The 26,041-nt window shown below is 52.6% G+C and overlaps 2 protein-coding genes across 4 annotated transcripts in view; one reads left to right on the top strand and one right to left on the bottom strand.

The window, feature by feature from the left end:
• The window catches only part of Adamts7 (ADAM metallopeptidase with thrombospondin type 1 motif 7), a 45,989-nt gene extending 35,382 nt beyond the window's left edge, over positions 1 to 10,607 (top strand). The window contains exons 15-24 of the mRNA XM_026400521.2: positions 843 to 1,087; positions 1,397 to 1,538; positions 2,007 to 2,133; positions 2,527 to 2,740; positions 3,057 to 4,454; positions 5,360 to 5,512; positions 5,922 to 6,095; positions 6,176 to 6,322; positions 7,329 to 7,491; positions 10,302 to 10,607. Of these exons, the coding sequence (XP_026256306.2) occupies positions 843 to 1,087; positions 1,397 to 1,538; positions 2,007 to 2,133; positions 2,527 to 2,740; positions 3,057 to 4,454; positions 5,360 to 5,512; positions 5,922 to 6,095; positions 6,176 to 6,322; positions 7,329 to 7,491; positions 10,302 to 10,444 (2,906 nt within the window). The 3' untranslated portion in view covers positions 10,445 to 10,607. The remainder of the gene's footprint in view (positions 1 to 842; positions 1,088 to 1,396; positions 1,539 to 2,006; positions 2,134 to 2,526; positions 2,741 to 3,056; positions 4,455 to 5,359; positions 5,513 to 5,921; positions 6,096 to 6,175; positions 6,323 to 7,328; positions 7,492 to 10,301) is intronic.
• A 4,043-nt stretch (positions 10,608 to 14,650) lies between these two features.
• Tbc1d2b (TBC1 domain family member 2B) overlaps positions 14,651 to 26,041 on the bottom strand; it is a 70,825-nt gene continuing 59,434 nt past the window's right edge. Inside the window, exons 11-13 of one of the 3 annotated variants that reach the window (XM_026400525.2) lie at positions 22,187 to 22,372; positions 20,158 to 20,279; positions 14,651 to 16,447 (exon numbers count right to left, since the gene is read on the bottom strand). In XM_026400525.2, coding sequence (XP_026256310.1) covers positions 16,252 to 16,447; positions 20,158 to 20,279; positions 22,187 to 22,372 — 504 coding nt within the window. In that variant the 3' untranslated portion in view covers positions 14,651 to 16,251. The remainder of the gene's footprint in view (positions 16,448 to 20,157; positions 20,280 to 22,186; positions 22,373 to 26,041) is intronic. The other 2 variants (XM_077799816.1, XM_077799817.1) reach the window with 2 other exon arrangements.

Below are 26,041 nucleotides of genomic sequence, written 5' to 3'. Positions count from 1 at the left end.
ACAGCCTGACAGGGTGTTAGACCTTCACTGGGACAGCTGTAGTGTAGCAATGCCCAGTGGGCTGAGAGGGCACTGAAGAGGAAGGTCTTGGTCTGGGGACATCAGAGAAGCTTTCCTATTCAGAAGTAGAATTGAGTTGAATGCTAAAGGACTCAGAGGAGATGGGGAGAGGCATCCCAATTAGAGGATCATCCCAGAGGCAAGAAAATGCACGCCCTGTCTAGAACCTGGAGCGAGGTGGCTGCCTCTGGGTCCTTGAATGCCAGGCCAAACATCTTAGATTTCATCCCAGAGACTATAGCTGGTTGATTATAGCACAGACTGGAGCCTGATCACATCCCAGCAGACCCTTGTGGAAGCTACCTAACCCCCCTGTGCCTCGGTTTCCTCATATGCAAAGTGGAGATAACAGTAGTACCTGTGTTGTAGGGTTGTTACCCTTGTGTATGCACAGGCACAGTACTTGGAGTAGTGCTGTGTCCCGAGGGGATGTTCCTTAACGAAAAGGACAAATGCAAGCTGTGTAGGGATGAGGAGGATGTACCATGAGGAAGGACCAGGCATTCTGGTGCTTCAGATCATGTAGGCCCCAATTGTCGGAGCTAGAACCAGCCTTGTGACAATGAGACCAGTTTAGGTTCCAAGGTCATGGGCCCGGGGCCATGGGCCATGGGAGCAGGATTTGCAGACCTCTGGTGAGGCTTTGGTGACCCAGTCTTTTAGAACTCAGAATCTGAAGCTAATGGTAGAATCTTTAGCAGCAGCAGGGGCAAGTGGAGGGAGGTTGGGGGCAGCCAGCCCTCCTACCCAGGCACAACCCATGCACAACCCCTGGCCAACAGGCTACGTGGATGTGGGGCTGATCCCGGCCGGTGCTCGTGAGATCCTCATCGAGGAGGTGGCCGAGGCTGCCAACTTCCTGGCCCTGCGGAGCGAGGACCCGGATAAGTACTTCCTCAACGGTGGCTGGACCATCCAGTGGAATGGGGACTACGAGGTGGCAGGCACCACCTTCACATATGCTCGCATGGGCAACCGGGAGAACCTCACATCCCCAGGTCCCACCAGTGAGCCTATCTGGATCCAGGTGCCTGCCTCCCAAGACCCAGGCAGGGGGAGCCAAAGTGGGGGTCCCCAGGGCTCGGCCTCCCATGGCAGGGTGTTGTCCTGGAGGAGTAAGCCCTGGGCTGTCACAGAGCCTGGCTTACTCCTCCAGGACAACACCCTGTCTGTCACAGAGGCCCAACTGCTAGAGCCTCTACCGCAGTTTCACCATCTCTAAAATGGTCCCCTGGTGTAACCCCAGTTCACAGAGGTAGCTGGGATGAGCTCCCATAGGACACTTATTCTGGTGGCAGGTCCTGATGCTCACAGGGCCCCCATCTGCCTGCTCTAGCTACTGTTCCAGGAAAGCAACCCCGGGGTGCGCTATGAGTACACCATCCACAGGGAGGCCTATGACCAGAGTGAGGTGCTGCCGCCTGAGTTCTCCTGGCACTATGGGCCCTGGAGCAAGTGCACAGTCACCTGTGGCTCAGGTGAGAACAGAGGCAGACATAGCCGTGGCCCAGAGGCTAGCCCTCACTGCAGTCTTAGGATGTGCCAGGCACAGGCTGTCTGCACACATGTGGCCACATATGATCCTCACCCCAGGACTTGAAGGCTATCACAGACGAGAGCACTGAGGATCAGAGAGGCTGCTTGAGCTGCCCCAGGCCTCTGGTCTAGGAAGCAGTGGGGCTGGGCACCCAGCCCACTAAACTTCACATTCTGCTGCCTCCCCAGGGGCGTCTTCTGGGCGGATTTCAGGGGAGGGGGTGAGGTTGAAGTCCGGGAGGACAGTGAGAAGGAGGTGACAGAGTCCTGCTTTCCTCCTGACATGGGCAGTGAGCCCTTGTTCTGGGAGGTTTGTGGCCTAGAGGGTGTGACTTGTCTTTGGGAGCAGGGCAGCTTGGGCTGGGGGCATGCTGAGTGCCAGGCACAGGCTGAACCCCTGTGGCTCCCAGGTGTGCAGAGGCAGAGTGTGTACTGCATGGAGCGTCAAGCAGGACTTGTGGATGAGGGACACTGTGACCCCCTGAGTCGGCCTGATGACCGCCAAAGGAAGTGTAACGAGGAACTCTGCCCTGCCAGGTAAGCCTAGTGCCCCCTCCCCAGATGTTCTGGTCCTGCTACAGACTCCTATATCAGGGAGCCCTGAAACCCTAGGGAAGAGGACGGGGGTGGGCCATGGCTTATTTCCAAGGCTGAAGCCTGATCCCAGCTTGGACCTGGGGTGCCCCTGGGCAGCTAGCACCAGCCTAGACATCCCTGCCCATTCCTCAAGCCCCTGGCCTTGCTCAGGTCCTGTGGAGGAGGGTGGCAGGAGTGAAGAGGGCTGGGCACCCACCTGGGACTCTTCCTCTGAACTCAGACCTGATCCTGGCTGGACCCTAAGGGCTTAGAAGCCTAGCTGGGGCCTCCCTGCTCACAAGCCTGATACCATCTCTTTGATCCACACTGATACAACTGTGTACCCCTCAACAGGTGGTGGGTAGGGGAGTGGCAACTCTGCTCCCACTCCTGTGGGCCTCAAGGCCTCTCCCGCAGGGCTGTGCTCTGCCTTCGCAGCGTGGGGCTGGATGAACAGAGGGCTCTGGAACCTTCTGCCTGTGAACATCTTCCCCAGCCCCCTGCAGTAACCTCATGCAACCACCATGTGCCCTGTCCTGCCACCTGGGCTGTAGGGCACTGGTCTCAGGTGAGCAGGGGGATGGGAGGGGGCCCACTGTAGATCCTCCATTGGCCTTTGGCTACAGATGGCCTGCCTGGGGTCACTTATTGTCTGGTAACTTGGGTGGGAGGGAGCCTGGGCATTATAGGGTACAGCCTGTACCCCCAAAACCTGGGGGATCAGGGTGCCTCTGACAAACCATGGCCACAAACCATTGTCTTGAGCTGGGTAGGGCCAGAGAGGGCTGGCTGAGATCTCTGCCACTCTTACATTGGGCAGTGGGCAGGTCACCCTGCCATGCCCCTCTCCTAGCCTGAGTTCCTCACTTTGGCTTCCCTTACAGTGTTCAGTGACATGTGGAGTTGGCACTCAGCACCGAAGTATCCTCTGCACTAATGACACTGGTGTCCCCTGTGATGAGGCCCAGCGACCAGCAGGTGAAGCCACCTGCTCTCTACCACCCTGCCCGCAGTCTCTGAAGGCACTGGGCCCTGAAGGCTCTGGCAGTGGTTCCTCCAGCCCTGAGCTCTTCAGTGAGGTTAACTTCATCCCACATCACCCAGCCCCACGCTCTTTGCCCACCTCCTCACCCAAGCCAGCAGGCATGGGCAATGCCATCCAAGAGGAAGACCTGAAGCTGGACTTGCCGGGACCTGTGTTTGTGGATGACTTCTACTATGACTACAATTTCATTAATTTCCACGAGGACCTGTCTTATGGGCCCTTTGAGAAGTCCAACCCAGACCTGGGGGGCACAGGGGATTGGATGCCCCCACCCCAGAGCTCTCCTGCTGAGCCTCCTACCAATTCTCCTTTGCCCATCACAGAGCCTCCTGGATCCAAGGAAGAGGAGTTTCAGGAAGCTTGGTCCCCTGGCTCTTGGCCCAGCCAGGCTGGCCACTCCCCAACCCCACCCTTGGAGCAGAACCCTGGGAATCCCTTGGTCAATTTCTTGTCTCAGGAAGATGCTCCTGACCTTGGGATCCCCATCTTGACCAGATCCCCTGCTTTAGTCAAAGATATGAAGACGCCTACTGCCCCTGGGAGCCCAAATGAGTTCCTAGTTGGGGAGGACAGCCAGAACCAGCCACCCCCTCCATGGTGGGACGGGACCAATGAGATTTCCAAGGACAAGGAGGAAACTACAGGCCACAGAGCACCTCACCTGCCCCAAAGCCCCAGCTCCATGCAACCCCCATTGCCCTCCATTGACACTACCCATGCCTCTCCTAGCACTGACATGGTGGAGCTGTGGACAGGAGGAACTGTGGCCTGGGGCCCTGCTCTGGAGGGTGACTTAGGACCTGTGCACAGACAGCCATGGCCCACTGTGGGGGTGGATCCTCCCCTTCCTCCTCCCATGGCCACCATGCCAGGGATCTGGAGCAGGGACACCCCCCTGGAGCTGGGAACTCCTACGTTTTCAACCCCAGGATCAGGCTCAAGGGACCTGCAGACTCTGGCAGTGCCAGGGACCTTCCTTCCAGTAGTGCCTACTGACCTAGGGCACAAGCCTTGGGTGCCTGTCCTGAACCCAGGACCCTCAGACCAACCTGAGATCTCTAGCCCTGAGGTGCCCCTGAACCCTGCACTGCTGCCCATACCAACTCAGGACAGTCCTGTGGACAGCAGCAGAGCCCCCGAGGCCCAGCCTCTGGAGCCTACCGTGGCCGAGGAGGGGTCCCCCGCAGGCCTGATGCCCACCAGGAATGCCAGCTGGCAAGTGGGAAACTGGAGCCAGGCAAGTGGTGCAGGGTCAGGGGGCTGGGAGTTTGAGAAGGACCTCAGGGACTCAGTTTCCTTGTCTGGAAATGAGCAGAGCAGGGCATAAGCCCTGTTTATCCTGCCTGCCGGAGGCCAGGGATTCCTGGGATTAGGAAACTGACAGTGTAGTGGGTAGAGTCTCATGAGTGGGGGAGCCTTGCCCCAGCTCTGTCATGCAGAGCTCCATGGGGCCCTCCATGTGGCCTGTGGCCAGTCTGCCCCATAAGGCCTGTTTCCCATCTGAGCAGTGGGGATGGAGTAAGGAGGCCCATCTGCTTGTGCCTTGAGTCCCCAGAGGGCCTACTTCTGAGCAGCACAGAGGGAGAGCAGTGGTAGGCACAGAAGCAGCTCCACCTGGGGGAGATCCTGGCACTGGCTTGCATGCCTCTGGGGACAGGGAGCTCAGCTCACATAGCTGTGTTAGGAGGAAATTTCCTCTCATGACTCCCAGGCCCAGCCCTGTATGGAAAGGAGTTGGCCTGTACCCTCTCCCTAGGTCCCAAGATTGTCACTGTAGGAGAAGCAAACTCCTGTTCAGATCCCTAATTAGGGGATGGAAGGGGCTGGCTTTGTCAGGGTTTGCCTACCAATTTGGCTGCTGGGACCTGAACCCAGACTTCCTTTGCTGGTGATTCTGGGAAGTAACAAGCCTTGCCAGGATAGCTGATGTGGGGTGCCTGCAGGTCCCAGTTGGCTGCTGGTGGGATTTGATTTTACACAGTCACCTGAGAAGGGAGGGTGGAGGAGTCCATTTTGCAGAAGGAAACCAGGAGAGGGTGTCCCAGGTTGGCCGAGATCCTACTCACGAAGGCCAGCAACCCCCTTGCTCTGGGTGTCTGGCAGGGCGGGATTGCCTGGTGCTCACTGGCCTCTGCCCCATAGTGCTCCACCACCTGCGGCCTGGGTGCCGTCTGGAGGCTGGTGCACTGCAGCTCTGGCCGGGACGAGGACTGCGCCCCTGCTGGTCGGCCCCAGCCTGCACGCCGCTGCCACCTGCGGCCCTGTGCTGCCTGGCACACGGGCAACTGGAGCAAGGTTCGTGAGGGGAAGACCAAGCCAGGGCAGCAGCCCCAGGGTGTGGGGTGGAGCCCTGGGCTCTGAGTCTCTGCTCCCAGACGAGGGCAGGGGAGGCTCCACCCTGTCTGTGCGCTTGATGGTCTTCGTTTCAAATGTCTTTTCAGTCTCTTCATTTGGCTCAATCTGTCCCAGCCTTTGCTCCTGTTGGCTGGCTCCCTTTCTCTGTACTTACCCCCTCCCTCTGGACTTCCCTTTCACCCACTCTTCCTTGTCCCTTTCTCTATCTGTCCCATCCCTGCCTTGCTGCCCAGGGCTGGCCACCCTTGGTGCCTCCTTGGGGCGAGTGATCTGCTTCCTGCTCTGCCACACTCCTTGCTGGGTCTTGTGTTTGGGGGTGGGGTGCGCACACCGGTACCTTGGTCCCCAGTGCTCCCGAAGCTGTGGTGGAGGTTCCTCAGTGCGGGACGTGCAGTGTGTGGATACACGGGACCTCCGGCCGCTACGGCCCTTCCACTGCCAGCCTGGGCCTGCCAAGCCACCCACCCGCCAGCCCTGTGGGGCCCAGCCCTGCCTCAGCTGGTACACCTCTTCCTGGAGGGAGGTGAGGCCTGGGAGTCTGGGGTGGGACCCAGGGACACCCTCAGATCCTGACCGTGCCTGACACCTCCCCTGTCTTCCTAGTGCTCTGAGGCCTGTGGTGGTGGAGAACAGCAGCGTCTGGTGACTTGCCCAGAGCCAGGCCTCTGTGAGGAAGCGCTGAGACCCAACTCCACAAGGCCGTGTAACACCCACCCCTGCACACAGTGGGTGGTGGGGCCCTGGGGCCAGGTGAGCAGGGGCCGAGCAGTGCTCAGCAGGCTCTGCTGGGTTCTTAGTCTGTGAGCTGTTGGGTGTGTGCCAGGTACTGGGCTCTTTGCAGCCACTGCAGAGACAGAGGTGACCAGACAGAGTCCTTGCACCTTGCCAGGGAGAAATAGATGAAGAGAAAAATGGATGTGTCCTGTCATGTCAGGCCACAGGGACTTTGTGTGGAGACAAGGATTCATCAATGCCAAGGAGAAGGATAAAGAAAGCTCCATGTTCTTCAAAGTCCTGAGGCGGGAACAAGGACCTTAGGGTATTCAGGGAACAGCACAGGCCAGTGTGTCAGAAGGGGATAGAAAAGGAGCCCCTGTTTGGGGCTGAGAAGTTCAGGGATTTGGGCCCTGAGCCAAGCCCTGAAGTCAGCGGACCTGAGTTTAGATCCTTGTCCCACTGGCTGCTAAGTAACTCTGGGCAGATTGTTTTGGCCTTGCTCGGCCAGTGTTTTCCCATTTGTCAAATGGGCACAGCTGTGGAAGGATTAGGTGAAGTAATAACAATGAAAACACAGATCCTGGTGCAATGTTGGCACAGGTTAAGCCTATTTTTTAGCGCTTTTTAAATGGCCAGACCCCTAGCTGCTAACAGCCTGAATCAGCGTGGTGGCCCTGGTTGATAAAGGTCTACCTTTCTGCTGCCCATGGGCTGTGGTGGGTCCTCCCCCTGTTCCTTGGTTACTGTGCTGTATTGTCCAAGTCTCTGCCCACTCTGCTCAGGCCACTTGGGCAAGTCTCCTGTGAGGGGCTTGCCCTGAAAGACTTGGGGATGCTCCCTGCTGCTCTTAGACCCCCTCACCCCCTGCAGAAGCAGATCCTGCAAGTGGGAGTAGGTCCAAGTGCCACTGTAGGCCCTGGGAATGGGACTAGGCCCACTGCTGATCTGGCACCAGGTGAAGGACTGGCTTCCTAGAGGCACTGCCCAGGGATGCCTGTGAAGGTTGGGCCCAGGGACACTCAACTCCTTTCTAATGCAGTGCTCGGCCCCCTGTGGCGGTGGTGTCCAGCGGCGCCTAGTCAAGTGTGTCAATACCCAGACGGGACTGCCTGAAGAAGACAGTGACAAGTGTGGCCATGAAGCCTGGCCTGAGAGCTCCCGGCCCTGTGGCACCGAGGATTGTGAGCTGGTCGAGCCTCCACGTGAGTGACCCCACTGCCTGTACTCTGCTGCGGGCCGGGCCGCGTGAGGAGGACAGTGGGGAAATGGAGTCATCAGACAGTCACCCCCCCGAGCTCCGCTGAGCCTGAAGCTGCAGTCTGGGCTCAAGAGCTGTGTGTGGCCTCAGGATGCCACACTGAAGCTGGGGCTGTGCTGGGACTCTGCCAAGGGGAATCCCAGCCACACAGGGCATCCTGCAGATAGCTTCTCTAGCCTCAGCGGGGTGGAGGGGGTGGCCTTGGCTCCTAAGTTGTTGTGTGACCTTAGGCAGATCTTTTTCGCTCTGGGTCTTATTCCCCATTGAGGCCAGGATATCCTGTGGCTGTGTGGAAGCTGGGCCTGGGGGAGCCTCACGCCCAGCTCTGGACTGTCCATTCCCGGCCAGGTGAGGGCTGCCTGGGGTGAGTAATATAAGCACGGGAAGGACCTCCCTCCAGGGTCCTGCTAACTTCCAGCATTGTTGCCTTCCTGGCCAGCTGGGTCCTCTTGGTAAAGAACCTGGGCCAGAGGTGGCTCTGGACACCCCCCTCCCCCCGCCTCAACCACCACCACTTCCTTCCTGCCCCCAGCAGTCCGGAACACAGAACATATGGCCCTGGACCCAGCACCTGGGCTCCCTTCACCAGCTGTTTGGCCTTGGACTCCATTCTTCCCCTGGGCCTTCCTTTCCTCATGTGTAAAGGGGCTGGCAACCGTCATGTAGGAGCCTGGGGTGAAAGGCCCACACTGCAAAGGCACTTAGAGGGTGTTTGGGAAAAATGACTTCCTCCCTCTGGCAGCCTCGGTCATCCTCCGTTGCAGTGTCAGGGAGAATCCCAGGGCTGCCTCTGGCAACCGGGGGAATCCAGAGGCTTGGCACGGTGTATACTAAGAACAGTGCCCCAAGCCTATTGGCTTCAGCCCCCTGTCCCTAGGATGGAGTCTGTGGCTATTGGACCTGCCATCAGGGTTAGGGTCAGGGCCTCTGGGTATCTACCTACTCTCCCTTGCTCAACACAGCCTTCTCTACCAGTAGCTGGCTCCTAGGTAGCCCTTACTTAGGGCCAGAGCAGCCACTGCCATGCTTTCTGACCCCAGAAAGCAGGATGGCCCTCCTGCTTCAAGACCCAGTAGAAATGCCAGTCCCCTGCATCCACCTGCCCTGCTCTCACCCACCCTCAGCATTCATCCACAAGCATCCCAGACACCTCTTGGACATAGCTCAAGCTGGGTGCAGGCGTCACAGCACTTGGCTTCAGGGCTAAAGGGCCATGGCTCCTCTTCATCCCTGACACTGGGCTCAGAACCAGCCAGGAGTTGGGTATTTATGATCCCATGTGGTGAGGATCAGATGGGAGATAGAGCAGGAACTGAGGCTCCACAGGACCTAAAACCAAGGAAAGGCCTGGCTCAGAAGGCTCTGGACTTGCAAGGTCTCCCAGGGGTTGGGGTGGGCTACAAAGAGGGGATTGTGTGAGGAGGTCATGCATGGCAAATGAAGAGTTTTCTTCTGCAACCAGTGAAGGGTACTACCCTGGGAGGTATCTTGGACCCCAAGTCCCTAGAATTCCCAGGATGTTTTGATGGTTTGTGGGGTGGTATGGCAGGACATTTGGAAATCCTGGAAACTCCAGGGTGTGTGGTCACTGTGGCAAGATAAGTGACCCAGCATGGCCACATCCGCCTGCCTGTGGAGGTGGAGGTTATTGATAGGAGGGAATCACAGCCTCAGAAGTTAGGAGCCTGTTTCAGGGTCTTAGGTCACCACAAGCGACTAGATGCAGGTGGTGCAGATGTGTGGTTTGGAGTTACTACCCAAAGCCAGGGTGGAGGACCCTGCCTGCTGCCTTGTGCCCTCTGCCAAGCCCAAGGATGTCCCAGGGTGGCTGTTGCCCTCCTGCTCTTCCTCCCCTGGGAGTCTGCTGGAGTGAGCAAGGCCCTGGCAGCAGCTGGGGGCTGTCAGCAGCAGACCAGCCACGGCATTGGGAGCAAGGCCAGGAGGCTGGAGTTAAGCCACTTCCCAAAATAGCTCTGATAGCCACTGGGTAGGGACCCAGCCAAGCCTCATCCCCACTGACAGACACAGCTGCTGTATCCTCCCTCCCCAGGAGGCCTGCTCTCAATTCCTGGTGGCCACTGATGGCCCGTCTGGCCCTGACCAAGGCCTCCTCTCGGGGCTTCATTGCACAGCTGAGAAGTGTGGGACTGGCCCAAGATGAGACTGTTCTGGCCTTTGACCTAGAATCTCAGCCTGAACGTGGCTCACGTCAGGGAAGGTAGTCACAGAGATCTGGCAGGTCAGGTGTACTCGGGCTGAGAGGGGGTGACAGAATCGTGGGGCAGAGAACATTGCAAGCTGGCATAAGTATCTGAGACTCAGTTGTGTGCTAGTATCTGTCAGGTACCAAGGGTGAGCAAGGATGCAGATTGGAGGCCCCCAGTCCTGAGCAGGCTCTTTGGCTATTCATGGACACCTGAGTGGGTCAGGGATGGGATCTCAGGACCTTTCCTCCAGAAACCTGAACTCAACAGTGTCAGTTCTCCAGAGTTCTGGGGATAGGCCAAGTGAAAGGACAACAGTTGGTGGCTTTCTACTGGGGATCCAAGGGAGGACGTCCAGAACCTGGGAACCCAGTTCCCTGAGGTTGGCTGCTGAAGTCTCTTTAAGGCAGATGGGTGGAAGTGGTGGCAGGTGAGACAGCACAGGTTAAAATCTCAGGGACACTCCTCACCCCAGCACAAGGGTGGTGGAGCCTGGTTCTGGGGTGCCTCGCCCCTTGGCCTTGACTGGCTGGTCTCACCCCATCCCCAGGCTGCGAGCGGGATCGCTTGTCCTTTGGTTTCTGTGAGACCCTGCGCCTGCTGGGCCGCTGCCAGCTGCCCACCATCCGTGCCCAATGCTGCCGTTCCTGTCCTCCACTTGGCCCCTCCCGAGGTCATCAGCGGGTGGCATGATGCTGACCTGAGCCTCGACCCGCACCGCGCACCAGGATGCACAGACAGACCACGCACAGACCTCAGCGCCCCGTGTCGGGCTGTGTCAAGAGCCCCGTCCCTCGCGCCCTAATGGTGCTATTCCTGACCCCTAGTCCTCAGCAGCACGCTGGGGACTCCCCTTCCCTTGAAAAAAGGTATTTTTTTATTCTATTTGTGCAACATTTATAATTATGGTTTTATATAAATGAGTATCTACTGTTCCAAAGCTCAGCTTGGCTTTGTTTGGATTTGGGAAATCTCAAGTAGAAACCATTCCTCACCCTCGATCCTCTAGGATACTCTGTTCCCACCTTCAACAGATAGATTTTCATCTGCTTTGAGGGTGGGTGAGGGCAGATCGGCAGCCAAGGAATCCACGCAGAGAATGGCGCCTACTGTAGGCATGGGAGGCCTGGTGTCAGAGTGGAGGGTGGCTTCTTACAGGGGGCATATCTGCAGAAGCTTGGGTAATAGGAGTAGGAAGGTCTTCTGGGCAAGGGACACAGTCCTGAGAGTCCCTGTTCACACCTCTTACTTCTGCCTCCTGCTAGCAGCATCCCCCCCCCACACACACCCCAGCCCTTTCTCCAGGGACCCCCACTTTAAGTTCCTCAAAGTCATGTGTTTCACAGGGATGAGCCCCAAGCATTGTCAAACAAAAAAAAGGCTACCTTGTCAACCACAGGACTACCCCACCATAATGGTGACGGGGTCTGGGGTTCCTGTGGGCACTTCCCTGACCCTCTAATTCCTCTGCACAAACCTGTGGAGAGGGGAAGAGCAGACTGGCCAGTCTCATCCTTCTTAGTCCCCACTTGTCCCTTTCCTTTATCTCCATGCTCAGAGATGGGACTGGGCTACTCAGGGCTGACTCAGGGTGCTCCTTCCCTACCTATAAAACCTGGTCCCCTGGGGCTGGGGTTGTGGTTCAGCTGGTAGAGCGCTCACCTTGCGCGTGTGAGACCCTGGGTTCGACCCTCAGCAACACATAAAAATAAACAAAATAATGTGTCCATGTATAACTAAAAAAATATTAAAACAACAACAACAAAACATTAGTCCCATGGAGCAAGACTCTGGTACAAACAGCAAGGAGCAGCTGGGCATGAAGTTGCTTTGAAGAGGGTTCTGGGCCCAAGCCAGGGGTAGGGAGGTGATGAACAAATGCCTTTTTCCAGCCCATATCTTCCCCTTCCCCTAGCTTTGGGTTTGGTCCTCCTCCCGAAAAACGTTCTGCCTCCTTCTCCAAGTTTGGGGCACTGAAGTTCTGAGAGGGGACACTTCTTACATTCTATTCTCCAGCATACAGTATTCCCAGCCTCTAAGGTGAGTGGGCCCTGAAGCCATGCAAGTGGCATTATGAAGGCACTGGACGTGGGCCATATGGCTACTCAGGACTGAGGGAACACATTGGCAATCACTCTTTGGGGATTGAGACATCAAACAATATCAGAGGGCTGAAATAGTCAGTGCTAAGTGTCACAGGACTGAAGGGGTTTAGAAGTGTGTGGGAGCAGAGGCAGCTGCCCTAGAGGTCAGGAGGGTGTGTGCTTAGCTGCTTTCAGTTCCACATGCTCACACCTCCTGGTCCTGAACATGCCCCATTTTCAGGTGAGAAGCCCATGGCTCTGAGGGAAGTGATTGGCTCAAGGCCACATACCTTGGTGACAGAGGACTGATGGAGGCCTCTGGTCCCCATCTCCCTTTCTGAGCTCTGGACTTCCCTTAGCAGTTGATTCCTCTGACCAGGCAGGCGGAGGGCCCCCTGCAGACTCCCAGGGCAGTCTGTCAGAGGTCATTCAGGAAAGCCAGTCACCGGGAGCAAGCACCACAGAGGGTGGAAGAGTGTCAGGCTCACTTCCTGTCTGTGTTTACAAGCAGCCCTACTGGCCCAAGGAGGCCCACGCTCTGAGTAATGGCTTCCCAGGGCTCAATCAAGACTGCTCTCAGTGGCAGCCTCTTATAAGGATTAGGGAGTAGGGGCTGGCACAGTGGCAGAGCCCTGGGGTCCCAGCTCTGCCATTACTATTGTGACCTCAGGAATCTCTAGACTTGCTGAATCTCCGTGTTCCCAGAGGAGAAGCGGCATCCCGGTCCTGGCCTGATCTATGTGGGAATCTTGCTGGATTCCCCGCTTTATGGAAAGACATTTGGTCTTAATCATTTTTGTGTTTTTCCAGTGATGGCTAGAGGTGTCCCCAGTGGCAGCAGGGCCTGAGCTGTCAGCCCAGACAGGAGGCAAACAAGCCATGACTCAGGCAGGGCATGGTACAGCTGGCGGGAAGAGGGCGCCTGCTCTCTGGCAGGGGCTTCATTAGGCGCAGCAACAGCGTTCCGCTTTGGCTCCCAGGCTCTGCCCTCAGCTTCAACCTCTCAGGGTCTCCCAGAGTGACCACTGCTGACAAACGTGTCCTGTTCCACCCCACTGGAACCATGGGCAGGGACACCCAGAATCACCAGGCTGGCAGGTTGGAGAGGTCCCCACCCTGGCCCCTGTCCTGCTCTCCAAGCCCTTGGGGCAGACCCTGTCACAAGGAAATATAATGCCTTTCAAGGCATAATGTTATACAGATTACTTTATTTTTTCCTTTATAATTCCAAAATTTAACTTGAAGACAGCATAGAAGCTGCTGTGATATAAATGGACAGTCACCTGGCAGCGTCCCTCTTCCTCCAGCTGCCCAGCAGGGGTGGAATGATCAGTGGCACACATGGGGCTTCGCAGCCAGTTTCTCCCCTGCGGGGACTTTCCCAGCAGGCCCAGCCACCCAGCCGCCCAGCTGCTGGGTCCAGCTGCCGGTCATAGGGGGGAAGATAATACTGCAAAGCAGCGGGTGGGGGATGTGCAGTACACATTTAGTTAAAAAAAAAAAAAAAAGACTGGGTACTTGGCTAGAGTACTTCCTATATCAATATAATATTCTGGTGCAGTTGACACCAGAATCGTTCCCAGCAATCTGTAGTCTGCTATCAGCGTGACTACAGGTAGCGACTGAGGCTACCTGGGGTGAGGAAAGGGCTGAGCAAAAGTGAGAGTCAAGGCTGGAGGCAAAAGGAGCACAGGAGGGAGCAACCAGGAGGCTCAGGTTTACATAAATACATACAAGGGAGTTGTGCACACAAAATAGAACTTGTTATATAAAATAGATGTACAGACTCTAGAAAAACCTTGATAAAATATCCTATAAAAATATAAACTGTAGTGAAAATATACAAAAGTATTAACAGGTTCAACCCATTTAAAAAAAAAAAAGAACCATCGATTTCAGAGTTGGGAATTCCCACTAGGTGTGAGGTGCTCCCCTTACCTTGGCACCCACATTTAGGCAAGCCGGCTGGAGGCCACCCTTTCAGCTTGCAAGGGCCACCACACAGGGGCCCTGGGCTGGCTATAGAACAAAGGTTCAGATGAACAGCAGCGTGCAGAAGGGGCACTTGCCAGGCGGCCAGGGGAGGTAGAGGGACCTGGGACCCTGGAAGATAGGAGGAGGTCTCTCCTCAGTGGAGGGAGGGAAGGGGAAGTGTTGGCTATGGAAGGAGGGCACTCCTCCTGACCCAAATTGGAACCAGGTCAACGATTCCTTCTCAGCCCCCTGGACATTAAGCACTTTATTCTAGGAAGAAACCCCAGGAAAGGGTCCCCAGTCCATCTCCTCTGGGAATCGCTCTCACTGCCTCATGCTTGGTAGGCAAGTGCTCCACCAGGTGCTTTCTAAGAAACATTTTTTTCAGGGTAAACTGGATAAAATAAGTCCATTCCTAAAGGGAGCATTTTAGCTCCTGTACATGGAAGTTTGGGGATGGCATCTTCCAGGGGGAACTGACTTGAGAACTAAAAGCTGAGGACAGCTGAAGCTGATCCATGGGGCCCTAGCCATAGTCCCAAGCACCTCCTCACAGCGGTCCCCTAAGCTGACAGCCACTATTTCACAAGGTGGCGGCAGGGTTCTCCAGCACTTGATCCCAGCAGTCCCCAGAACAGTAGTGAGACTGCAACGCCTGCCCTGCTCCCAGGCAGCTTCCTGAAGAAGCCGGGCTTCAAACAACTGTTCTACAGATGTGCACAATGATAAATACAGTCCCAGTATCTGAAAAGAGAAAAGAGTTTTGACTAAACACAGGGACCAGTTCCCCCTACACCTTAAGAAAGTAGGCAATTTAAGCCCAGGAAGTTGAGCTTGCTCTTGTCAACAGGCCAAGTTGTAACTACCAACTCAGCCACAGAACTGCTAGGATGTTGACAGTAAAAGATGAACAGGAAAACCATGCGCTATGGAAAAAGCACTTCTTGAACATGCATCGCTTCCATTCTTAGTCTGAGTATGTCTGTATCAACTAAGGATTGTTTCTGATTTGTGTCCAGGTAGTGTAAAATATTCCACTTAAAATTGTTTCTCTTGTGTTCGAGTAATACTGTGCCAGAAAACATTCTCTCATGACATCCGCACATTAGGGATGGTCCACAGGACTTAAGCAAAAACAACTTTCCTTGCTCAAAGCCTCTCTCCTGGCTTCAAAAAGGCAGTGCTCCGAGTCCCTAGAAATTGCCTAGGCAGCCCAAAATCAAGAGGCTACAGTGACCCTACATCCTTACTTGAGGACAAAGGTGCTCTGGGTGGCGAGGGTGGCAGGAAGACTGTCACCCAAGCCTTAGCTCTAAGTAAAGGAGCCTGTCAGGGCTGGTATCCCGCTCACGCAGGAAGTCCTCTCGGATGGCCTCCAGCTCTGTCAGCTCCAGCCGGACCTTCTCCAAGTGGTAGGTGTGACGGTTCCGGATCTGGCGCAGGGGGAAGGGGTTCAGGTCCCCAAAGGAGACCTGCTAGCTAGGTGAGGGACATCAGGAGCACTGCCCCCCTCTGGGGAGGCCGAGGTTTCTGCCATGTAGTAGGGCTCACCCAGCAGCTGCACCAACACCCTGAAAAGCAATCCCCCAAAAGCTTCCTCTGTTCCCTCAATCAGGGGCATGCCAGGTGCAGTTTGTAGCTAACTTAGACTCCTATCTGAGTCACACTTGGAGAGTGGCTTCTACAAGGCCATTCCCAGATACAAAGCAAAGCATTCCATAGAAGCTCAGAGACAGTCAGGCACATGGCAGGCAGGGGAGAACAGCCAGTGATTTTCAATCACAAGCTGAGATGAGAAGTGCAAGGGGCTGGCTGAAGAGCCAGGCCCTCCCGGACGCAGGGTGGGAGCTACTGTTTTAAAATGCTGTGCAGGAGATGGCAAAAGCTAGTCCAGAAGTGGGGCATGGCTGGCAGCTGAAGCCAAGATTCTTGGGCTCTCTAAGGAGGCTGTTTCTGAACATGGAATGTGTCTACTTTTCTAAGGAAGTCCCTCATTTCACATTGACCTTATGCCACCTGAAGCAGCCAAACTCTCAAGCCCTGTGATGTACACAATTGCCTCCTATGTACAAAAGAACCTGGGAGAGGTCCAGCAAAGGATGGTTTTCACAGGGTCAAACACCAACACAGCTGACAGATGCTGTAAACAGGCTCTTAGAAACAGCCAACTGGTAACTGAGGGGCAATTCACCAATCAGGCAAAAAGCATGATCACAATGCCAAATGTTGTAGCATGAAGATGGCTGTAAACAGATGAGACCCTGCCCCCAAATGGTAACTAAGAAAGTGCAGTCTGGCTTTGGACATCTGCCCAGCAGATTCCCAGACACCACAGATGTTACATTCTGGCATTTAAACAAGCAGATATGTCCCTGCAGTTCACACTTTTGACACACTTTGGTTGTGAAGGGAAGAAGAGCAGCATCCTGGGTGGACGTCCACTTAGGTGTCCTCCTCCTCATCGCTGACCAGCTCGCCTTTGTCAGGGCTGGTATCCCGCTCACGCAGGAAGTCCTCTCGGATGGCCTCCAGCTCTGTCAGCTCCAGCCGGACCTTCTCCAAGTGGTAGGTGCGACGGTTCCGGATCTGGCGCAGGGGGAAGGGGTTCAGGTCCCCAAAGGAGATGCTGATCAGTTTCCTGGCAGGACGAAGGGCAGAGACGAGCATCAGCAGTGCTCAGGCAAGTGCTCACAAAGCCCCCACCGCAGCAAAACCCAGAGGCTGGGGAGCAGGGAGGGTGTGTGCCACCCAGGGAGGCCAGGCCTACGTCCTGCAGACAGGCAAGGAGGCACAGTGGCTGAGCGAAAGGCCCTGCCTGCCTGTCAGACTCAGATCCCAGCTCTCCCCTGCAGATGTGACTAGGAGTTGCAGAGTTGAGCCACCAACCCCCTTTTGGCCTCTTTCCTTGTCCACACATGGGATAACAAGAATGTCATCTCCTAGGGTGTGGGTGTTACTTGGTTCTGAGAACAACATCTGACTCTTGCTTGGTGAGGGAAGGTGCAATGAGTGCCCCCATCAGGCCACACACAGGGCAGATAATCAGGAAGACTGTCCTGAGACTTAATTCCCCCAGAATGGATGAACAAGCAAACTTGGTGACAACGGTCAGACCCAGGCAGCAACATGACCAGCGTTGACCAGAAACATGAGGCAGCTGGAGCCTTTCACATTATCCCCAGATCGAGGCACTGACTTAAGATAAAAGTTTTTTTTTTTCTTTTTATAGTAGATGAACTCTAGATAGGGCAGAGGGGTGGGAGGGCAAGGGAGGGGGCAGGGGGTTAGCAATGATGGTGGATGTGATAGACATGTGTGGTACATGTGTGGTAAGAGTTTTAAAGTTGTGATAACTTGTCTTTAACCACCAGTCAATAGTTTTTATAAAAACAGAGTTAAGACCAGTCCCAAGGTCTGGCTATGGCTCTCCAGGCTTCAAGGGCCAGCCATACTGTGTCAGGAGAGGAGCTGGAGGCTCTAGCACTGAGGGGCTGACCACCTCCCACACCCCATTCTTCTGCCAAGCCCAGCATCCTGGGCCCAGCTGTTATGGCAGAAGGACTGCCTCCTGTCTCTACCAGAAGCAAACCATTTGCTCCTGCTGCTGCTCAGCAGCTTGGGCCACATTTAACACAGATGTACAAATTAAGAATACACAAGCCCTAGGATTTCTGCCTCTTATATTTAAAACACCTACTCCTCTGATCTGCCTAACTCTAATACAGAGGATTATTATTGCAAAGAGGTGGAAGGAGAGAAAAGGTTGGCTTTATTCAAATGCCAAGTTCCCCTGTACATTTCAGGACAGGTAAGCACCAGAGGTCAGGGTAAGCCTAAACACAGTGACTCCCCAAGTGAGTACCGGGACACATGCCACATACTCAGCCTGCTGATGGGGATACTGAAAACCCTGGGGAAAATGAAATGCTGGTGAGGGACCAGGTACCAGGAGCCCACGAGACCAGTCCCTTCTTTCCTGGAGCTTTGAGCCCACAGGTTCCACAAGCCCAAGACTAAGTCCCCCTTCTTGATTATATAAAGTGAACACCGAGAGTACTAAATTAACATTTTTCCCTTACTCCTCCAGTCAAATGGGAACTGACTGGACCCAGTGGCCTCTGCTGGGAACAAGGGGAAATCAAGTCACTACCCATAAAACTCAACTCCTCACAGACTCCCACAAGTCAATACCATTTAACTCAATGGCTCCTGAATGCAACTGGCTACAGAACTGCAGAATTTCGTTCCCTGACCCTCTGGCCATTTTTTTTTGGGGGGTGGGGTATAGGGAATTGAATCCAGGCCTTTGCACCTGTAGACAAGCATTCTACCACTAGGCTACATCTCCAAACCTTTATTAGATTTTATTTTGAGATTGGGTCTTGCTAAGTTGTTAAAGCTTGAACTTGTGAACTCCTCAGTCGTGGAATGACAGGTGTGCGCCGCTGCATTGCCTCCTCTCTCCTTTTCTGTATGACCGATGTACTGCAGAACTGGTGCTCACTGGAACTGCTTGTGTGGGGAACTTATAAAATATTGGGGTTCCAGCACAAAGGTGGGGCCAGGACATCTGTAGTCTTTCAACAACATCCCCAGTAATACTGCTGTCATTCATAATGCATTTGGTAATTCTTGGTCTGATGGCCTTGGCTTTCTAAAGCAAAGGGAAAACTGCACCAAGAGCTGCTCACCAGGTGGCGCTGCAGGACAATGCAAGATGGGTGGGAGCTGCCCAGCTTGGCCTGGTGGTGACAGGAAGGGGGACTGAGGATTCCAGCACAAGGCTATCCAGGTTTAGGCAAGATTCGTCTCTGGAACCAAAATGCTCTCAATAGAGTTCACTGCTGGCATGAGGAAGTTCACTCAGCCATTTTAAGTAATCCTGACCAATGTGAGATTAACAAGAATCCTCAAGGCTCAACTAGGATTTAGCATCAGTCTTTTCAAAGGCAAATATCATTCTCAGTTAGCCTTCCTATTTATCTATCTGTCTATCCATCCATCCATCCATCCATCCATCCAGCTATCTGTCTACTTATTTTGGTACTGGGGATTGAACCCAGGGGGACTTAACCACTGAGCTGCATCCCCAATTCTTTTTTTTTTTTTTTAATTTTATTTTTTAAATTTTGAGACAGAGTGTAGCTGACTTGCTCAGGGCCTCACTAAGTTTCTGAGGATGGCTTTGAACTTGTGAGCCTCCTGTCTCAGCCTCTAGGGTCATTGGGATTATAGGGGGGTGCCACTGTACCCAACTCAGATCTATCTTTTCTCATAAAATAAGGTCACTGTTGTTAGAGTTGGTAACAAGGCTGAAACTATTTTTAAAAGCCTAACAATGGTGATGGCCTCAAGAAGGCTTTGTAAGTCCTCAGCCACCATCTTCTGCTGCCAATTTGACTTCCAGGACCAGAGCAGCAACCAACTGTTGTCCAGGAGACATAGTGACAAGGGCAGCCCCCAACAGGAAATAACCATGTAGATGGGGAAGGCAGAAGCAAAATGATTCATGGTCATTCATAGACATCTGGCAGCCCAAGCCAGAAACCCAGGGTCTTCCAAGTTCAAATCCTCCTTCACTCTCTTCAATCTGTCCCCATCACTTTTCTCCATCTCTGGGGCCACCTCTCTCCAGGCCACCACCTTTCTTCCCTGGACCCCTCAAAGAGCCACTATTCCCTGGTCTGCCAGTGGCCAGTCCCATCCCAATTTGACATATCCTTCTGCCTAAGCTACAGTGACTTCCCAACACTTAGATTGAAGATCCAAGTCCTGAGCCCCATCTCCAGGAACCTGGACAGTCCAGCTCTGCTATGGCCCAGCTGCAAGCTCATGTACACCAGCAAGAACCTGGCTAAACTTCTCCACAGCTCTCAGAATACACTTGCTTCCCGACCTGTGTACGCCCAGAGGGCAGCTCTGACAGACTCGCCCCTCCGCTCCCCGCTGCCCCTTCCCAGCCTAGTTTCTTCCCAGGCCTGGGCTTCCTCATCACATTGCTCACCAACTGAGGCCTCAAGTTCAGGCGCTGTTGCTCATCTATCAACCCCAGTGCCTGGCACAGTCCTGCCACATAGTAGATACTCTGCAAATGCTTGTAGCCATGTGAGACTATGGCTTTGGATGGGATTTGTGTTTGTGAGAGTGAGGATGAGACCATCTTCATTTCAATTCCTTTCCAGTCTCTGGAAGGCCAGCCTCCTTCCCATTCCTGTTCACTGGAAGGAAATTCCCTCTCTCATGCAGAACCCCACAATGGCTGGAAGACAGCAAGGACAGGCGGTCTCAAGGAGACAGAGGACAGGTGGCCCTTTCCCCTGACATCTGGACAGTCTCCTGAGGACTCACCTCGCATCAAGGATAGTACGAGTGAAGTAACGGAGATACTTGAATATAGACATTGAGTCCTGCAATTTCAGGATCTCCTCTTCCTTGTATTTAAAAAGTGCCAGGGCAAAACGGAAAATCACCTGTGGAAAGGACAGGAAAATCTATAAATGGAGGCAGAGACACCCTGGCTCTAGGCACAAGTCTGGCACTGGGAGGGCACTCCCAGGGCTTTGGAGATGACCCGCCCTGGGGCAGACACTTATAGGGGTGACTTCCACTGGCTGGGCAAGGCCCTTTCTTATGGGAAAATAAACTCTCTGGTGGTTTTTAATAATTCAGCCCAAACCTCCCTTTGAAGCAACAAGACTTTTGTGGAATCCTTTTAGCGAACACTAGAACTAGAAATCAACTTTCTTTGGTACTAGAGACTGAACCCGGGGTGCTTAACCACTGAGCCACATCCCCAGCCTTTTAAAATTTTGAGATGGGATCTCACTAAGTTGCTTAGGACCTAGTTTAGTTGCTTAGGCTGGCCTCCTGCCTCAGCCTCTCAAATCACTGGATTACAGGTGTCTACCACCAAGCCCAGCCTAGAAATCAATTTAAAACAAAAATAAAACCAGGGGTTTTTGATTCTGAGTCTTGGAAATCTCCACCTTAGAGGCAGTTCCCATCTCAGCTAGTGAATGGGGACCTGAATTGCTGACTTTTAAATACAATGAAAGAGAAGCAATTTTTGTTATTGATTTGTTTGGGGGTACTGTTTTGAAGCTAGGGGGAATGGATTTCTGGGGTCTTGGAAGTTTGAGCAGCTTTGGAACAAATAGCTTTTTCCACATCTAAGGACCATGGATAATCTGCACCAACCTGCACTTTCTCATATTTAGAAAGCAGTATTTACAGGGTTCAAATAGGTCATCTTTCTCTTTACAACCTTACCTATGGCCCAAGAGGAACACTATTTATGCCCTGAGAAACCTTTTTAATAATGACAGACTTGATTATAAAACTGGTAGTGCACTATGTCAGGCATTAAGTTGAGGGTGGGTAATAACATACACTCAAACTTTGCCATAGGAGTATAAACTGGTGAGGCCACTCTGCAAAGGATCAGGCATCACCGCCATCACTACAGATGGACTACCATAGGCTGGCACTTCTACCTCTAGGGCTACACCTACACACGTACTGTAGAAAGACAAAGTGCCAAGAGAGTCCTGTAGCACAGTTTGAAGTGGCAAGAGACTGGAAACCACCTAAGTGGCCATTGTCAGGGGCTCTGATATAAATTTCCAGCTCATCTGTACAAGGAAATACTACAGAGTTATTAAAAAAATATATATGAGTCAGACCTGTATGCCCTGGTAGGTCACTATCTCTAAGATACAGTGACTTAGAAAATTTTTTAGAGATGCATAAAATACTCTGAGAAGGATATATAATACACTGAGAAGAGCAACTAGGAGACTGGGGAGCAGGGAGATCTTTCCTCTGCATACCCTTAGTTATATGACTTAAGTTTAATATGTAAATGTACTACTTAATTAAAAACTGATTTTAGAACACACAACAGACCAGGTGGGAGGCTTGTGGCCATGAAGTCTCTGAAGTTGGCTCCCCTGAGCTTGCCCCCTGATCTTCTGCTTATTAGATCTCTGGGCCTCTATCTCATCCATATAATGGAGATAACACCACCATTATCTGATGGATAGTGAGATTCAGATCATGAACCACCAAAACTCCCAGGCCTAGCACAGTGATTAGAGCAGACTGTTTTTTTGTGAATGCGTGTGTTAAGTGCTGGGGGTTGAACCCAGGGCCTTGCACATGCTAGGCAAGTGCTCTACCACTGAGCCACACTCCAGACCCAGGCTGTTTTTGATAAAGAGCAAATAATTGCTGTTTCCCAAGCTCTCAGATGGTACACCACACTGAGCTCACTCTGGTGCCATGGTAATCTCATGAGTTCCAGGAGAACCAGCCACTCACCACCACTAACACAGACAACAGCATGTTTTTTGAGAACAGCTGAGCTGGGCAAACCCACCTTTGGTCCCTCATAAAGAAAAGAGTCCCATATTTTAAAAAGGATGTCACTAACAACACTGTCCACAAAAACCACCAGAAACCAGTTGAATGTGATAAGGGTGTAGTCGACTTTGTACTGTTCAAAGTGGGCATGCAATCGAGGCAGCTTCTCACTCATGAGGTCTCTGAACACCCGCTGGTCCACCTGGAAAGGAAACAAAGAAAAGTGTCTTGCGTCTGCCGCGCACTGGACAAGCAAGCAAGGGCAGACCTCTTGAGAATGGATGCACCGCAGGGCTCATCGAGAGCTGGACTACTCTCACTGGCAGCTGAACTCACATGCCTGAGGTGCACATAGGTGTCCACCGACTGACACCTTCCTTACAGCTCCTATATTCAAAGTGCCCTGGGAAAACAGGCTGTCCCAAAGAACCATACATTGAGTCCTAAGCAATGCACTAATATAAATCTTGAGAGGTAGGGATGGAGCTCAGAGGCAGAGCATTTATAGTGTGGGTGAGGTGCTGGGTTTGATCCCCAGCACCACACACACATGCACACATAGTCTAGAGCCAAAGAGGAAGCAGGACATTACCACATCCATGTAACAAATATTCAAAAGGCTTAATGGTGTGGGAGTAGCAAGACTCTAGAGCCAGAGAGACCCAAATGTGGGTGTCATGCAGCTTTACTACTCACTAGCCATGTGGCTTTTGGTACATGATGTTCTAAATAGTTCTGTGCCTCATGATCTCTCTCACCATTCTTTTGTGAGGATTAAATGACGTTTACATAAACTACTTATCGTATGACAGACAAACCATAAGTGGCTATTGCTGCTAGAGTCAGGTCAGGCCTGGGGCAGTTGAGCAGAGGGCTGAAGAAGGTTCAACCCTGACCTTGAGGACTTTAAAGACAAGTGGGGCAGCCAGACCTATGGAGTATCACCATAACTGGTGAGAGACCTATAAAGATGTGTTAATGGAGCATTCTGGAGCTCATAGACTGGAGGAGAAAAGCACCCATGGCCCAGGTCAGGCTTTCAGCAGGAGGGTGGCAGGCAAGGCAGCACAGCTGCATAGAGTTTGTCTCGGGGCCACTATATCACACAGAGGGGCCAGGGGATTTCCCTGTCTGTGACCCACATGGAAACATCTGGCTTAAACCACCACCCGTCCACACATATTTGTATGTGTGTATAAAACAGAAACTTAAGTCTCACAAAACAATACTTAAAACCTCCTATGTGGGATTCACTTGGATGCTTCCAATCCTAATCAATTTTATCTGACACACAACAAAGGTTATTATCCACCACTAAACCAATTTATACACAGTTTGAAAAACAAAAAACTGGGCATGGTGGTGAACGCCTGTAATCCTAGCAGCTCGGGAGGCTGAGGCAGGAGGAGACCCTATCTCTGAGTAAAATATAAAAAGGATGTGGCTCAGTGGTTAAGCACCCCTGGGTTCAAACTCTGGTACCAAAAAAAAAAAAAAAGAAAAAGAAAAAGAAAAACACAATAGGCGTGGAGAAGCATCCGAGGCTTTAAACAGGATAACAATATGGATGTGTCTGCACTTTTAAGGTCCATGCCCTAAGCTGCAGCAGGGAGGCTGTACTGGAGGAAGCCAAGCTGGAGGCCTTGCCACAGATCATAGCCCAAGTGACGAAAATCCAAACCAGAGGAGGGCAGTGGAATAGAGAGAGATTCACAACTCTGTGGAGGTAAAATCGGTACAACTTAGAACACTTTTTGCTGAGAGAGGAAGGGAAAGGGGGTGCTCAGAATAACCTGGCTTCTGACCTAAGGCATGGAGAGGACAGAGGTGTGGTCCCCCAGGCCACAACACAGGAACAAGGGCCAAGCTGGGGAGACTGCACATGATGCCCCAGGACACCTGAGACCTCAGACTGAGGCTCCACAGGAAGCCTGGCCTTATTTTTAAGTTTTTTTTTTTTTTTTTAGGTGGACACAATATCTTTATTTTACATTTACGTGGTGCTGAGGATTGAACCCAGTGCCTCGTGCATGCTAGGCGAGCACTCTATCACTGAGCCACAACTCCAGCCCCTGAGTAATTTCATCTCTTGATGTTCAAACAACTATAACACATTCATCCACACTTCAAGGCCCTGGCAATAGGGACCAGCTGTTGCTCTGAAGGAGCTGTAAAATGACAAGGAAGGTGGACAGATGACCATGAGACCAAGTGATGATACCAGGATTCACTGTGCCTGGCCGGGGCTGCTGAAGACATCAGAGAGGACATGTAGCTGGCCTCTGAGTGGGAGATCCTCATAAACTTCTCTTCTCCCAACTGGGTGACAGACTTGCCTCACTTATGGCTGGGTGGCTGGCAGAGGGCTGGGTGCAGAGCAGGCTGCCAGGAAACGCTTGCCCAGGCCTCTGCTTTAGCACCCTCCCCCACTGAGCACTGGAAGATGTGGAATGACTGTATCATTCATCTCTGTGTCTTCAGTGCCTAGCGAGGTCCTGGCACACAACATGTCCCTCAAGGATGGCAAAAGCATGGAAAGCTGGCAAGCAGCTGGCTGCAGCAGCAGTGGGCAGGGGGCTCGGCAATGCTTTCTGTCAGGGAGGCAGCTGGGCAGCAATTCCTAAAGCACAGCGTTGACGGCTGGCGGCACACACCAGCCTCTCCCCATTTTAAGAGAAGCCTTACACGAAGCCCACCCTTAGCCTAGGATGATTAAATACACGATACACATCTGCCTGGTGGACTATTATTGGCACCAACATTAAGACTAGAAAGTACACAGTGACGCAGGAAAATGCTCATGCCTTAATGTGAACTGGCCATGCCTTAATGTGAACTTGAATATTCAACTAAGGGAAGGAAAAAGAAATATATCACAAGGGTAACTGCGGTCCCTAGTTAGTGATAACAGGTGGTTTTAATTTTCTTCTTATTATCTTTCTGTATTACCTAACTTCTCTTTATAAGCATCTATTACTTGTATAGCCAGTGCAGAACTGGGGGAATTTATGAATATCTGATGCAAGTTTTATCTTAAATATCTACACACTTAAAGTAGGTCTTCCCCTTTTACCTACAATAACAGTATTAATAGCTTCTATTGAGTTTTTACAGTGTACTGAGTGTGACATTAAACTCCTTAAATGTATCATCTGAAGTCTACCTCAAACTATCTATGAAAAGGTATTACCCTCCTCTCACAGAGGGAGAAACTGAAATACAGAGTTGTTAAGTGATGTGGCCAAGCTCCACAGCTCACAGGAGGGAGGCCTGGCTCTGACCGGTGACCCCCCCACACCCAGTGCACACTCCTAATTAATGTGCTTGACCACACCTTAGTGGAGTAGGAGAGATTAATAATGCTTCATTTCTCTTTTTTTCAAACACTGAGTAATATGTGATCTTAAATTTGAACCTTTAAAGCTATTAGCTCTCGGGCTGGGGATGTGGCTCAGTTGTAGAGCATTTGCCAGGCATGCATGAAACCCTGAGTTTGATCCCCAGCAACACACACACACACACACACACACACAAAACCCAAAACTATTAGTCTTCAGTTGCTGTGAATAAATAACACTTTCTTTACTGATCCCCTCATCCCACCTGACTGAGACTCCTACCTCTTCTCACTGCTCTTCATGTCCTTGTTTACAAACTCAAGCGATAGAAGCAGAGCTTTTGGTTAATTAGCAAGTGAAGTGATTACAGGGAGACCAGGTGAGTGTCTCCTGGAGTCCATCAATGACATCCATGAAGCTGGAACAGGGACCTGGAGGAGGCAGCTGTGGGAAAACTCATCCCCCAGGAATGCCAGAGCTCAGCAACTCTCGCCATTCTCCCAGGATGCTGTAGGAGGAAGTGGGCAGAGGCA

Source organism: Urocitellus parryii, chromosome 6 (assembly GCF_045843805.1).
Source record: "Urocitellus parryii isolate mUroPar1 chromosome 6, mUroPar1.hap1, whole genome shotgun sequence".
Taxonomy (NCBI): domain Eukaryota; kingdom Metazoa; phylum Chordata; class Mammalia; order Rodentia; family Sciuridae; genus Urocitellus; species Urocitellus parryii.
This window is presented reverse-complemented; position numbering and strand designations above follow the sequence as displayed.